At 44.1% G+C, this 16,399-nt stretch overlaps 1 protein-coding gene across 1 annotated transcript in view; it reads left to right on the top strand.

The window, feature by feature from the left end:
• Positions 1–16,027, top strand: part of CIMIP1 (ciliary microtubule inner protein 1) — a 130,421-nt gene extending 114,394 nt beyond the window's left edge. Inside the window, exon 4 of the mRNA XM_085619297.1 lies at positions 15,532–16,027. Within this exon, the coding sequence (XP_085475423.1) occupies positions 15,532–15,687 (156 nt within the window). The 3' untranslated portion in view covers positions 15,688–16,027. The remainder of the gene's footprint in view (positions 1–15,531) is intronic.
• Positions 16,028–16,399: the final 372 nt, after the last annotated feature.

Here is a 16,399-nt window from a genome sequence, read left to right as displayed (position 1 = left end):
TGACGTCCACGTCGGCGTGGAGAGCTGGGGAAAAATTCAGTGTAATGCTGGCACAGGGGATATTCACAAGGTGAGAAATCCACAGGCAGATACTGTATCCACCAGAAAAAGCGTTACCAAAGGTAAGTAACTAGTTCATTCCACGTAAAGCCACCCTGCCTGGCTTTTCATGGCCTTGTAAATACGGCCCCTTTTCACGCAGCACTTTGCATGAAAGGGGCGTGCCATGGATGTTGCTGTGGGTGTTCCCATGCAACACACATGGATTCTGTCATATTCCCAGATTTACAACATTTAGCCAACCTGGGAATGCGTCAGAATCCTACACCTTCCCAGGAGAGGTGTAAGGAGGGGCAATGAGGAGAAATCATATTTATCCTAGTTATTTTGCTCTTTCTTTGCATGCTGCATTCTGCAGCACACATAGAAAGAGGAAAGCTCCTGACCTGATTATTTATATGCAGGAAGGTATCCCTTCCTGCACAAAAACAATCTCCTCTAAAACACAGACACCCTTGCGCCATGGTGCAAGGGTGCCTGCTTGGCGCATGGCAGCCAAGTGTGCGCCAGCACAGTTGGAGCACAGAGATGCGACATATTTTTGTAAATATGACACATACTTGTGCTTTGAAAGTGACGCAGCACGGCGCATCCATATGGCTTGCGGTTCCGCGCTGCGTCACTTTCTTGTAAATATGCCCTAATATGTTTATTTTAAAGACCCGGCTTGACATTTATAAACTGCTGTTCATTTTTATTTTGTACTACTTGTGCAGTAATTCTATGATGATCAACTGTGTGATGTTAATTATTGAATTAGGGCTTTCATCTTGTCTTTATCTTGGGGATTTCGGTCATTGGAAATAAGCGTAAGCAGATGTTTTGATTGGTTGCCTTTTCGTATTCTGTGAACTTTGGTTTTGTTTACAGAGTTGGCGGGTTGGTCCTTTCAGACTATGCTGTGTCGAAGTGTTATTTCCGCAAGGCAGCACCTTTTATTGGCAACAATAATTATTGCCTTTTGACTTTTTCCTAAGTACGTGCTCCTTCCTGGTCGATATTAGAATAATTTGCCCTGCCTCATTTATCAAATTTGCACAACTGTAGGAGCAAAAACTTTTAAATAGCTGACTTTTGCGCTTTTTAAATGTTGAGCTAAAATCCATTGAGGAGCTGGCATATATATATTTTTGTAAGTTTGTCATTTATTGGCCAGTTGAATCTTTGTAGATTATGATAGGGCTTTTTAGAAGAGTGTTTGATTTGGCACAGCTAGAAAACCATTCCAGTTATGGATGGAATGGCTGACTGGTTCAAAAGAGTTGAACCGCTTCTAGCTCCCTGTTCCTCTGTTGTATAGCTGTAGTAGCATATTGCCTGGGGATTCAATTGGCACACTGTCAACCTTATGCCTTTATTTTTCTCACTAACAACCATTCGTGAACTCTCCTAATGCTTATGACCTTTTATGTAGGATGCTGAAAAGAAAAAAAAGCACCATGACGCGATTAACGTTGGTCACATCATAGTACTTTTTTTCATGACTAAGCCAATAGATCCTGCATAGGAGAAACCTTTTGGCTTTGCCAATGCTTGTTTGCCCCTGCTTTCTCTCTATGTAACTATTTTACTAGCTTACTACTCAACCTCTTTCTCTTGCTTTTGGCTAAAGTCTGATGAGGAAAAATACAAAATGAGAGCCGGTGCTCACCAACAGCACAAAGTAAGCAATGGATGCACTATTGCACACATTTACTGTTTCAACCATTTCTACTTCTTCAAACTTGCTCCGATCCCTGAACTTCAGCAGATCAGGCTTTCATTTGCCTGTGAAATACATGCTCTAACTATGATAAAGAAATTTTGGGCTTACGCCACTCACTCACTCACTCACTCTGCATCACCAATGAGCTGGTGCTTTCTCAGTTGGACACTTTTCACTGTGCAACTTTGTCCAGTGTGGCAGTTTGGAAAAGCTGTTCTAAACCAGCACCTCCGCTTATCTTGCAGACAAGCAGTCTCATCATCTCTGGCCACAATTCGCACCCCTGCATCTAGGACACCATCAGACTGTAGACCAAAAAGTGTAAAAAAGAAAAAGCAAGGAAGTAGGTCTTTTCCATCTACGCACACATAATCTGGAACAACATTCCCATATCCATAAGAACTGCCCCAATGCTGCTCCTATGTAGAAAAGAATTGAAGAAACACCTCTTTAAAGAACACTACATCACAATGCAATAACAATCCAGTAGCCCGCTGCCCCTCCTATAACTCATCTACTCTATTCTTGCCTTTGATCCTGTTCAGCACCAGCCACCTTTTTTGGCTAGGTTGGTGCTATGCACATACCACATACATAGATACCTTATTTTGTCTTTTTTACCAGTTCTGAGAGTTTTGCATACTAACTCAGTTTAAATTTGAATTCATCTGCTATCTTTTCGCCATTTGCACGACAAGTTTTTCTCATTGAGCAAGGTTATAAAAAAAATGTTCCTTACCTCAGATGACCTGTTTTCATCACCTTCGGGTGTATGATTGATTTGCCTGTTGAGTGAAATAGGTATTCCAGTGAGCTTGTTAAGAGTTCTATAACAATGGAGGGATGTCTATCACTTTGTAATGAAGTAGTTGATAAAAGCACATTAGCAAAGGGGTTGTTGCGGGTCTGTTCCAGCAATGCTTTTAGTATGTCATGCCGTGGAGTTTTAGGGCTGGCCTAAATGCAGCTTCAGCTGTCTCGCCGGCCTCATGCAACAAACTCATATAAAAAAAATACACACATATTTAGAGGCCTCTTCAGCTGTCTCGTCATCCTCGTGCAATAAAAAAATACATAAATACGAAATGCATACAAAAATGCATACAGAGAGAGGGTTTGCATCTGCAGTCTCCATCTATTGGTCTATTTAATTGTCACTCACATTTTGCTTCCACCCATTACATCATAGAGCATGGGCCTGTAGGTCAGCCATTGTACAGTGAGTGACAGTATTTACCTAATAACACCTGCACCATCCAATTGAAAAGAATTGCTCTTCAGTGCCAGGGTGGTGAGCCAATACTTTACTTTGTAAATGCTTTTTTTTCTTTCCATTCGTGAAATTGTTTTAAATTAATTTTCTTGTCAGCCGTATATCCTTTTTTTTGTAAATCTTTGTTATTGAAATTTTCGATACAATAGTAACAATACATAAACGGTGGTAAATAGGCATGCAGTTTGATACGTGAATGACCATCTCAAGTACATTGCAATAAGTCTCTGGCCGTACAGATTCGTATGTTCCTCTCTAGGTACCTTCCATCTCCCAGTTCCAACTAGATGTCAATGTTAAAACAACAGCTGGGGAGGATGGAACAGCAGTATTATATGCAGGACATCCAGTGTAGGTGTGCTGACCACAGCGCCGGTTCTGAAATGGACGTTGACATATTCACCATGGCAGTAGGTTCCAGCTGCCTATGCCTATTGGAGTATACTATGGCACAGCTTCTATATTGCCGAAAGGGTGGAATATCTGGTCTATTGACCGGTTATCAGTCAAGGTTATTAGTATCATCAGACCCATCACCACTTAGTGGATCTATCTCCGTCTATCTATGTATCATGTCCCCCAACTTTCCAATGTCATTCAATTCTTTCTCGTCGGTTCAGAACTCACTCAGGCACCGCTCCTCAATCAGCGCTCACTAAGTCATGTCCTGTGAACCAGGCACCATACGTGGGCACTCTCAACAAGCTCCAATGGATCACAATAAGCCTTTTCCCCAAGACTAAATTCCAAAGCAGCAAATCTTTGTGGTATTTTGCACTTGTTGGGTTTTGGTACAAGTCCCGGTAAACATTGTTTCACATCCATTGCCACCTGTATACACTTCACCCTGGTAAGAGTTGCAACAATGTCTGCCCAGTAGTAACTCACCAGTCTGCAGTCCCATAACAGATGGAGGAGTGTGACTATCCTTCTCACATTTAGGGCAGTTAGGTGACCACTACAAGAATATTCTGTACGTTCTCAAGGGGTCCGATAGGTGCGATGCAAGATATTACAATGTGGTGACTTGTCATCCTTGTATCCACCACTGGTCTATTATATTTTACTCTCCGCACTACACACCAGATAAGCTTAATGGTCTCTCAATGAGTTCTTTCTAACTCAGTTGGAAGGATCCTGGCCTTCTCTTGCCACCTGGTGGAAAAAATAACCCATAAGTTCTCCCTTTCCCTCCAGGCCACCACTGGCAGAAAAGCAGCAAAACAGGGGGGGGGTCATCTAATGCAAGATCCCAACTGCTATTGTGAGTCTCCGGAACAGTGGTTCCTCTTGTCCACTACAAACACACAATGTGTATGTTCCAGCTGCAAGCCTTCTAAAATTCTCCGATGCCAGTTACTTATGGCATGCGTATGATGAGTCTGTATGTCCCAGGCATCCGGAGCACCCTGCAGGTGAAAGACCACTTCGCCAAGTGAGCACAGGGGCAGCACCTTCCACTTCCAGAAAAGCATAATGGGAGGGGTGGATCGTAGCACACCTTCCCACGCTCAATATCGTACCTCTTCAAGCTGTACTCTTCTCAATCCATGCGGTTCCAAGCAGGGCCGCAAGAGCCCCGCTCCGGTTATCACCGGTAGCACCTTGTCCCGCCACTAGCCTCCGCTGGCAACTGCTCTTACCTTCACCGCCGAGGCCGCCAAACGGTCCAGCCATCACTTCTCCACCCGGTTGTTGACCCCAGCTCAGGCTTGATCTCTCCACCGCCTGCGCTCGGAGGTTCGATCCACCAGGCCTCTCCAGGCGACTGCGCCAATTCAGGCTCCCACCCCATACGAGTTAGCACACCAGGGGGAGGCCTCCATAATAAATCACTCCAGCGTCTGAGAGTAACCTGTAAAGCCGAGGGGAACCTGTGAAGCCAAGTGTGGTATTCCACGAGTTAAAAATTGCCAGAGCTCCGATCCAGTACATCCGTTCAGTCGGCCATCTTAGCTCTGCCCTTCTGATACTGGAGTCGTTATTATTTTCAAAAAGTATTATTTATGAATGTAGGGCCTCCCCGTTAAATATTGCAGGATGTGAAAACCTGTTGTTCTCTGTAAGACTTTCATATTCTTTTGCATTTTCTGCCCTCCATATTTATTGGCCCTCTGGACAATTTATGCTAGCTATACCATGAATTGTGGTCTCCCAAGCTAGGAATCTTATACACAATCTTGCAGCAATCCAGTTTGTGCAGTTATTTATGTGTTCGACACACATTAAAGGCAACCCATTGGATCCTGTCTTTACAAACTTGACCAATATGGTAGTGAAAGAGCCAGACCCTGTACTCTGGTCAGGTTTTATCTGCTGATCGAGTTCTTTATTCAAAGGACTGGGCCACTTTAACTTAGCACCCCCTCTACCAGGCTGTCAAGACTGTGGTCCAAATTGGACATCACACTCTGGTCAGAAGTTCTGCAGGCCTATTTCTGGAGTCTGGGTGGGGATATAGATACCATCTATCAGGCATTCGAAGAATGGATGGAGTTTTCTCTTGACACTCTTATCCCACAAAGACCCCAAAAACCCTTTTGAACGAGCCCTGGTAGCACATGGTTCACTCCAGAACTTATGAAGCTTAAGAAGACCTGCAAGAGATAGGAAAGAAAATGGAGGGCACCCTATAAAGAGAGGAAGACCATTTATAAAATGGCGTTGAAAAAATATCAATGCACTGTCAGGAAAGCTAGGCTGGCGGACTTTGCCCAAAGGTTCTCTCAGTCCTCTCAAGCCTCGAAGGAAATTTACACAATTGTGAACCCCATCCTGGTACCAAAAGTGGCAGGAGCAGGCCCACCCCTTTCTAAGGAATGCTGCAATGAATTGGCCAATTTTGTTCCTTATTAAGTGGAGAAGTGTGGCTCAATGGTTAGAGCGGCAGACCCTGATGCAGAGATCTGGCCCGGGACCAGGGTTCAATTCCCGCCTCGGCGGGTCCTGGGCTCAATTTCCTCGGACCTGATAATTCTCGCCTCGGTGCCTACTCTAATCATGGGTCCCACTCTGCAACTCTGGGCAATAGCTTGCTTAATCTCCACAACGACCCCAACAGCGCTGGGGATGCCTGGCTTCACCTTGGGGGTGCCCGGGAGTGGACATTTCACAGGGAAAGCCAGGAAGGGTTCCACAGCGGTATGAGTACAAGCGCCAGGACGCCCCGTTGCTGGGGCAGCAGTGCGCTATACAAGTACAAAATTTCATTTCATTAAGGTTAGATCCATTTATGACTCTTTGGCAGGGGATTCAAAACAGCATTACAATGAGAACGAGGGGTTGCTAGACACAAAAATCTCCCCGGTTCCTTCAGCTTTCTCCCAGCTTTGCTGTAATACTGCCTGGGAAGCAGCAAGAACAATTAAGTCTGGTTCTCCCCTTGATTTAGTGCCTATAGACATCATGATGAAAGTAAGACACTCTACTTCCAGCTCTCACTAACGTTTACAACGTATCGCTGGATAATTGGCCAATTCCTGATTGATGGAAACATGCGATCATTAGGCTATTGTTTAAAAAACCCTCCCTAGACCCTGTCAAGGCGGAAAACTACAGACCGATGTCTCTCCTTTCTGGTATTGGTAAGATCTTAGAGAAAGCAGTCAACCGATATCTGACCTATTTTCTGGAGTCTCATAATCTTCTGCATCAAACTCAGACCGGCTTCAGCCCGTGGTACAGCATAGAGATGGCTTTGCTGCTGGCTACAGAAGACCTGAAGAGAACTCTTGACCAGGGAGGATTAGCTGCGCTCATCCTTTTGGATTTGAGTGCAGCTTTCGACACTGTGTCCACTCCATAATTCAACATAAGCTGTAGTTGTTAGGTATAACTGGGAAAGCATTACAATGGTGGACCTCTTTCCTCGATAATAGAAGCTTTCAGGTCAGGGAAGGTCTCTCAGTGGTGCACCAGCTTAAGTGTGGTGTGCCTCAAGGATCTTCCCTGAGCCCCACTCTTTTTAATATATATCTATGGTCTTTAGCTGATCTTATTTGCTCATATGACCGGACTATGGTGTCTTACACTGAATACACTCCTATTGTCATCTCCTTGGCACTAATCTGAGTCAAACTGAGGTGAATTTTTCTAGCTGTCTTGCGCAAGTCAACTACTGAATGGCCTGTAGTTGCCTCAAATTAAATGGTGACAAAACAGAGGTCATGGTGGTCGGAAATAATCCCAATCTCTTGGACCACTTTGGCTGGTCCTCATGTCTGGGGGACCGTCCGTCTCCGACACTATAAGTTAAAAGCCTGGGAGGTCTTCTGGATACCCAGGCCAAAAAAGTTGCAGGGACTTGTTTTGGAACATTAAGTGCCTTGAGGAGGACGCTTAAATGGCTTCCTGCGGCAACTCAAAGAATAGTTGTGCAAGCTCTCATTTGTTCATAGCTGAATATTACCTAGGCAGCCTTGCTTATGTCCAAACAAGATTACAGACTGTTCAAAATGCCCCAGCACATGTTATGCTGAGCCTTCCTAAATGTCAGTCTGCATGCCCTGCTTTAAACAGCCTTCATTGGCTGCTAGTAAAGAAAATAATTGATATCTGATAGAGCCATCCAGCCGCAGAATTCTTTAACTTTTGAATTCTCCCCAGGTGTCAGACTGGGTCCATACATTTTTCAGAAGTACCTCTGTGTTTCGGGGAACGGCGCTGTACGGCTCTGTGATGACGTTGACTCCAGTTGTGACATTAGTGGAACCATATAAGTCCCCTCTGGCACGCAGACGTCAGTTTCTTCTTTTCCGGGATGTAACGCAGATCTGAAGTAGCGTATCTCTGGCTGTTTTTTGGTCTGCTGTGATGATTTTCCATATGAAACAGTGTGCAAGGGCTCTTTATTCCATCTGGATTTTAATCCTGTGGTTCTTGTGCTTGGCAGATGTCAGGTATGGATCCTCATGCTGTCTGCATGTGATGCTTGGGTGAGGACCACAATGCTGAAGAGTGCGACGCCTGCCAATGGCTGAAACCGAAGGCGCTACGGAAGCGATGAATGAAGCTCTTGACAAGGACTTCTAGTACTCCTAAGCGGTCGACTTCACAGTCTGTGGGTCGGAATCGGAGCTGTCCCAGAGGCTGTTACTGTAAGCGTTTCCTTTACCACAAGATAACACATGCTCAGGGTTCCAACATCCTGAGTCATCTTATAGTTCCATACAGCAATGCATGCGAGCTGAGATCAAATAACTGTTTTCGTCTGGCAGTTCCCAGAATTAAAAGGGTCAGAAGTGGAGGGCGTTTTTTTGCTTATCGGTTTTCCAAGCTATGGAATTCCCTACTTATCCATCTCAGGGCTAAAGGCAATCTGCTCAGTTTTAGAAAACAATTAAATACCCACTTGTTTACATAACTTCTGTCCTCTGTACTGCTTGCGATTTTTGTCAGCGGTGGGAAGCCCATATCTGGGTAGCCAAACGCTTTACAAGAAACTGTATAATAATAATAACGTTTGTGCCCGGCGCTATGAATGAAGCCACCGACACCGCTACCTCCACCGCCTCTGGAGCCATAGTCAGCGGCACCGCCTCCTCCACCCATAGTGTCTCCTCCTTACAAACGGTCCAGAAGGGAGGCACAAAGTCTTATTGAAGTTGAAGAGGGCAGACCGAGGATAAGTGAATTCTTTGGCTCGGACTCCAACCCTCTTAACCTATATAGTTATGTTCTGTTATTTTACCCAGTTTGTAAAGTGCGACATATACCCAAAGGTTTCTTGGCACAGATTCTATGAGCCACGATGAGCAGAGTAATAGAGCCTACTGGTTGAAAAGCCAGGTTTTCAAAAGTTTCTTAAACTGAAGCAAGGAAGGGGCAGACCTTAAGCTGAAAGGCAAGAGTTTCCAGGATGTAACTACTCTGACCGCAAAACTGCTGCCACCCCATTTATATTTTTAAATCTAATAGAGTTTATTTTGCACAAGCCTGATGATCTTAGGTTTCTGGTTGGGGTGTACCAGTGAAAAATGTCCTTCAGAAAGGTGGGTCCAGAGTCATTTAGCGCTTTATAGGTCAGATAGAGGGCCTTGAACTTAATTCTGTTTTTAACCTTCAGCCAGTGAAGGTCTTTAAATGCAGCAGAGACTTAATGGTGCGGGGCAGTTCAAGTAAAAGTCTGGATGCAGAATTCTGGTAAACCTGCAATTTATTCAGATATTGGGCCTGAAGGCCCAAGTAGAGGCCCTAAAAATGGTCTATCTTCGATAGTACTAAAGTGGAGATCACTGATTTCCTAACTGACATAGGCAGAAAGATTCGAATTTTTTGGAGAATTCTTAAGATGTAGGAAGATGAGACCACTGTATTGATTTGATTGCCCTAAAAGTAGGTGATCATCAATAATGACCCCCAAACTTTTGGCTTTCCTTGCGGGGATAGGAAGGGGTCCCATATCTGCAGGCCAACAAGGGGCAGACCAGAAATTGGGGTTATTGCCGAGTAAGATCACATTGATCTTCCCGGCATTGACCTTAAGACAGTGCTTGTTCATCCAGTCATAGATGCGTTTCATGCAGTTATTAATGCAAAGGCTGGTATTGTATGCATTCTTAGTGGCTGATAGCACTATTTGCGTGTCGACAGCATATGATGGAAGAGAAAACCCAAAGGATTGTACCATAGGAGCCAGATCTGAAACATAAACATTAAAAAGGGTGGGACTGAGTGAAGCCTTGTGGGACACCACAGAGAAGACGGAAAGAGTTCAAAGAGAAGGCATCAATATTGATCACATTTTTCCTGTCTGACAGGAAGGAAGATACTAGTTTCAAGGCAAGGTTCTTAATACCTTTTGCTTCCAACCGGTGGATCAGGATGGAATGATCCACCATGTCGAATGCTGCCGGCAGGTCCAGCAGGATGAGAGCGGCTGATCGCCACCTCATCCAGATTAAACTTTAGTTCCTCAGTGACCTTGATCAGGGCAGTCTCTGTGCTATGCTCTGATCTAAAGCCAAATTGGGTGGGGTCCAGGCGATTGAAATTCTTGATAAACTGATGTAGTTGAATGTTCATCACTTTTTCAACTATTATAGCTGCAAAGGGGAGTCTGGAGATTGGCCGGTAGTTGACGGGATCTTCGGGGTCTGCATTCGTTTTTTTTAAAAAAGACCAAATGGAGGCCTGTTTCCATTGGGAGGGAAAGATGTCTGTTGTAAACCTGTTGTGCTTGAAGAGTGGTCTGCAATAATGTCGGGGACTAACTTGATAACTGAAGGCAGGCAGGGATCCTCTGGAGAGCCTGATTTGGTGGATAAAATTAGATCTTTTATTTACGTAGAAGAAACCAGGGAGTAGGAGTGGAGAGTGTTCATTATTAAGTCATTGTTAGGACTGCCAACCTCATTGTCTTGATTGTTAGACAGAGGATAATGGTTGTCCATGTGATCAAAGGCGTTGAAAATTGAATCTACTTTATCTTTAAAGTACGAGGCAATCTCATCGCAGAATGACTGACTAACCTAGTCCCCTTTGTAATCTGGTTGTTTAGTAAGCTTATTAATGACTTGGTAAAGTTCTTTGGCTAAGTTTTTAGCTGATTCAATTTTTGATGAGAAGTAATCTTCTTTTTCTGTTATCAGAAGGGATTTGTATTTGGTTAGTGAGAGTTTATGAATTTTTCTCACACAAGAGTCATATTGGGCTCTCCATTTCCTCTCTTGGCATCTGCAGCCCTGTTTTTCGAGCCTGAGGGCATCTGAAAACAAGGGAGCAGACGGAAGAGTCCTGCTTTGGCCCCTTTTCTTTATGGGAACTATTTGTGCGAAGGCAGAATTGAGCCAGTCAGAATATGACTGCTGCAAGCTCAGGATTTTCGACAGCCGGGGGGTTGAAGACATTAGTATCTGCTGTAATTGATTTTAATCAATAGTAGCCAAAGCCCTGTGCTGATCTGAATGATGCTTCTTACTCTGGAGTGTATTAACTGCAGGGCAGTTAATCGTAAAAAACGATAGCTGCATGATCAGACCATGCTAGAGGTAGCACTTTGAGACTCGTGATATCTGTATTATTAGAAAATAATGCATCAACCGTATGCCCAGCCTTATGTGTGGAAACTGTACTACGATGATTATGATTATGGTGGCTTACAAAACCCCGATGAAGTGGCAGGGTCATCCTCTGCTAGTGAGTTAGATTCTTCTCTAAAAATGGACATGACATTTTCAGCTGGAACTCCAACCTTTGAAGTCATGTCTTTTCGCTCAGTGATCACGTAGGCGGCAGAGTTACTGGATTTCCAGCTACCATCAGTCAACATTAAGACCATTTTCCTCACAGACGTGCTGCTAACTAGGGCTCCCAACATCGGAACCATTACTGCCCTTCAAAGATGCCTTGCAGGAGACCACCATGGCAGCATGGAGAGACCCTCTTTAGCTCTAGCTTGTAACAGGCTAGTAGCCAGATACTATTGTCCAGCTCCAGGAGACCTGACTTTTCTATCAACCACCTTTCCCTAGAGAGCCAGGTAATCCAAGCTACGTGCTCCTCAAGCCAGTCCCACCGGGTCATTACCTAACAGTCCTGTCGGACAGAGAATTCACATGGATGGAGGCACGGGGGAAGAAAATCATCTTTGTAGGAAGTATGGCACTCAAAGCAATAAATGTGAACGTCTGCTAGTCCGTTAAACCCATAATTCATGGGATATGGGTCAGCTCATTGCTCCTCATGTACTATAAGGCATACTGGCACACTTTCAGCCGATCATCAAAAATGGGCAACATGCCTCTAGGCATATTATAAAGTCGGGCCTGGATGCTGTTGACTCCACAGAAAAGTGGTGAGCACTTCCATGTCTATTCACTACCATGCCTGACTTAGATCATGAGGATTCTCCAGTGACATACAGACCAGTCTTATGGCCCCGTCATTCGATGGGGCCCATATGTTTGGAGATAAAGCGGATGGTGTCATAGAGAGGTTTAAAGCCAACATGCTGATGGCTCGCTTACTGGGCTTTTAACAGCAGCAACCCTAGGAGGACTACAGGCAGTTCTGTTGCTTTTGAGGTTTTTCTAAGTGTTCCTCCCTTTGGCAGCAACAGCCTTACCAGTGACGAGGTCAATCACCTCAGAACCCGTTTGCCCACCATTATAAGGGTAGAGGTAGAGGAAAATGTCAAGGATCTCTCCAGCGACCTCTTTCTCCTGTTTGTCCTCACCTGCCTCCCAGAAAGCAGTCTTAATTCTTTTCCACAACCACACCTGGATCCTGCTGAAAGCCCGAAACCGGTCCTAGGATGCTTGTTTCCAGTCCAGGGAGGACCTGGCTTGGCAGTTCGGGCTGGACTGTTCCCATGGGGCACAGGGTCAAGACTGATTTGCATATGGCTGGCTTCAAACTGGAATGGCATGGTGAGCAAAAAAACGATGGATTTAGGCCCAGGTCTCTGTACTGGGGTGAATGTATGACATTGTTCTGCATTCTGTCCATCAATTGTTGATTTTGCATTTGTCACCCCGAGTGGGAAGGGTATGCTCAGACGTGAGTCCCGTGCTCTCCATGCCACTAGAATCAAGCTATCCTGGCTGACGAGGGCTGAAAGCCCGAAACCGGTCCTAGGAGGCTTGTTTCCAGTCCAGGGAGGACCTGGCTTGGCAGTTCGGGCTGGACTGTTCCCATGGGGCACATGGTCAAGACTGATTTGCATATGGCTGGCTTCAAACTGGAATGGCATGGTGAGCAAAAAAACTATGGATTTTGGCCCAGATCTCTGTACTGGGGTGAATGTATGACATTGTTCTGCATTCTGTCCATCAATTGTTGATTTTGCGGAGAGCGAGTGTCCTCCTTTCTGCTGTTCTGGAAGGCCATTATTTCTGACCAGTGGGTCCTCTACGAGGTTATACTGTTCCCTTCCCTTCGGCCCTACCCCTCATTCCATCCCCATCTTCCTTTACCACTCAAGATCACCTGGCCATATTGCATCAAAAGATGGCGGCACTTCTGCAGAAAGTATCAGTGGAATTAGTGCTAGTGCAGGGAAAGAGTCAAGGATGCTACTTTGGTTATTTCTTTGTGCCCAAAATGCACTGTGGTCTGAGTCTGATCCTACAATTCAAGAAGTTGAGCTTGTTTCTCAAAAAAGAGAAGTTCAAGATGCTGACCTTAGCACAAGTGTTATTGGTGTTGGAAGCTGGAAACAGAATGGCGTATCCTGACCTTCAGGATGCTTATTTCCACATACCAATCATACAGTCGATGCAGGGTATTTGCAGTTTGTGGCGGGTTCTACGCATTACCAGTTGGCAGTAATTCCCTTTGGTTTAACATTGGCACCTCAAGCCGTCACCAAGGTGATGGCAATGGTAGTGGCCCATTTCAGATTTTGGGCATTCCGATTTTTCCCTATCTGAATAAGCTGAACAAAGCTTGTTTGCCAGAGGTGGCTTCATGATATCTGCAGTCAACCGTATCCTTCTGTTCGACCTGAGCTTTTTGATCAACATGCCCAATTTTCACCAAGGGCCCTCCCAGTGACTCCAGTTAATAGGATTGGGACTGAACACCTTTCGAAACACCTTTCCTCCTTCTGCAAACATCAAGGAAAAGTGCCTTTATTTCAGCAAGAAGCAAGAGTTCCAGTCCTGAAGATCCTGAGATTCCTAGGTCTGCTAGCTTCCTGCATTCTCGAAGTCATGCATGCATGTTCGCATGTGAGGGCCTTGCAGTGCTGCCACTCCAGGCTGTGGCTATAGTATAGGGACCATCTGTCGGACTCCATTGTGATTTCCCCTAGCGCTGTGACGTACATGACTCGGTAAGGGAAAGAGGTAAACCTCAGCTACGGGATGTATTAAGGTGGGTGTGAAAGGCTAAATGGCGCAACAAACAAAAATTGCACACCTTATTTAGAACAGCAAATTGAAAAATAGAAATCAGTAGCGGTGCAATCAATTAGGGAATAACACCCAAACTCCCTACAGGCTCAATCAAAGATTGATAAGATGCAATAATATTGATGCACACGCTGTTAACAATAAAGATACACAGTAAACGATATTAACACATATGAACTTCTGTTCTTCTTTTATTATTCATGTAAGATCCTTCCAATCCCAACGCGTTTCGTCGTTTTACGGGTGTGTCCCATACGACTTCTTCAGGGCTGGAAGTAATGAATAACCATTGTAATACTCAGTATTAATAATTGGCATCACACATAATGTGCCCCCAAGATGTGTACCAAGTGCAGAGTAATCACACGTGCATACAGGTGCCTTGTAGTACATTACCCCATAACCTAAGGCATTTGATAACTGTTATGACATAAACATATCAATGCTTTCATTTTGTATATACAAATACAGTATCTCAATAACTTTGTGTCAATCCAATACTCTCTAAATCCTACATTATTTACTCACCACCCTCGTGAGTTACATGCTTCTTATGGTCATAAACAATATTATATAAAAATCTATACCTGAGTAACTGGAATATATTCAACCTGCAAAATAAATAAATGAAATCTAATTACCTCACAAATAAACTGACTCTGTCTCACTTGAGGCACGATGTATCACAATGCCAACAGGATATTTAAATGTACAACTATACCTTCAAAAGCTCCGTGTAATCCCTAGTAGTAATCTCAAATATCTTTTCTCATGTAATTTTCGGTCCTTAAACGCCAAGATCATGGTCCCATAACACCTAAAAAATATATTGTAGCGAAACTTAGATGACTCAATAGTCCGCGTACATATCCACTCTGCCACATCAGCCTAGTAGTGCTCAAAAAGAAGAATTTGTGCTTACCCGAATTTACAGGTCACCGTCAGCCAGAAATTTTTTCACCAAGTCTCACATCTCACAATATCCAATGCTTCAAGTAAATTCCGATCTGTGACAAAAATAACCACGTTTATCTAGCAAACAATCACTATATCATGTCTCCCCAACTATTAAATGACCTCCAAATCTGCCACAATTCCCATATCTTACCTGTCGAACGAAGAGAAACCTCGTGTACGAGTAATCAGTACTAACGCTGCACAGCCGCTTATTCTTCCGGTATAAAAATAGTTTCAGTTCAAAGGACATAAACATAGAAAAGGGTGAAGGCGCTGTTCAGTATAACACGCGCCATATTGGAGTTCCTCAGCTAATTTAACTTAGTTTTGAAGTGCATCCCTGTCGTCAGGTGTATGCCCGCCCTCTATGAAACCAAGTTTTTAGAGGGCGAGGACTGGTCAATGATGAAGCATGACACCAGGTGGTGTGTGAGACCAGTCCGTCACTTTTTGTGAGATGTCCTCACTCACATTATAGAAACACTGTAGCATCTAGAACACCCAGCTGGGAGCTGCCCCATTTGTGATTACTGACCTATAATTGACCATGTGGCATGTTTTGCCTCAAAGCCATCAACCGGAAACTCTCTTAGTGATGTGGTTTTGTGCATTGGAAATAATTTTGTATACTGTAGAAATAATAGATGTTTGTACAATGCATTCATGTTGTCTTTCGTTTTCAGGTTTCACCATCGCCTGCCCTCCCCAAGACAACAATGGGGTTAATTGGATGGAGATCAACTGTCCCAGGGTTAGAGCTGGAACGGTACAATACTTCTCGACATGTGAAAGGCAACTTTTTCAAGCAAATGAACTGGCCGGCAGAAGGTTTTGATTGACTTCATCACACTACAAACTCTACATCTTCACGAGATGTCGTCAAAGAGTTCTGCCAAATTTATTTGAAGTAGCATAGGGTCCAAAACTCCATGCATGAGTATATTAAATATAATCCAACCTGCTGTGCATAAATCAGTTAATCTGCGACAATTCACAGGACCCTGGATGTGGAGCCCTCTGTACAGTAGCTCAAGGGTTGCACCCCTAGGTTCACAGACCTGTGTATAACCGACAGATCATGCCTGAAGATGTGTATTTGATTCACATTGTTATCCCTCTAATGTCTATAAATACAGCAGTGTTCAGTTGGCCAATAAAACCTGCTGTTATTTTCAGTGATCCTAAACTTGATGTCAGTCATAGCAAGGGTTATATTTTTTATTGAATTGGGATATCTACACTTTTGGTTTTAAAGTTTTTATGTATACAGATGTATCAGCATCATACATATAAACCACAGATAAGTATCCTGGCACAAATCACAATGAAGAAAAAAGAAACTATCATTTTCTGCACAAATCCCTCCTAGCAAAAAAGAAATACACAGTGACCTCATAAACCTCATACATTATTCAAAGTGGCTTTTCCCAGTCTTTCCAAATTTGAAATACTAAGGGCTTCATTACGATGGCAGAAGGCCCACCACCGACAGCCTGTCAAAGGCGGGCCCTCCACCATCGTACTGCAGTTTTCCTCCTGCCAGATTACAAT

This window comes from Triturus cristatus, chromosome 7 (assembly GCF_964204655.1).
Source record: "Triturus cristatus chromosome 7, aTriCri1.1, whole genome shotgun sequence".
NCBI classification, from domain to species: Eukaryota; Metazoa; Chordata; class Amphibia; order Caudata; family Salamandridae; genus Triturus; species Triturus cristatus.
The sequence above is the reverse complement of the archived record's forward strand: the minus strand, read 5'-3'. Positions and strand labels throughout refer to the sequence as shown.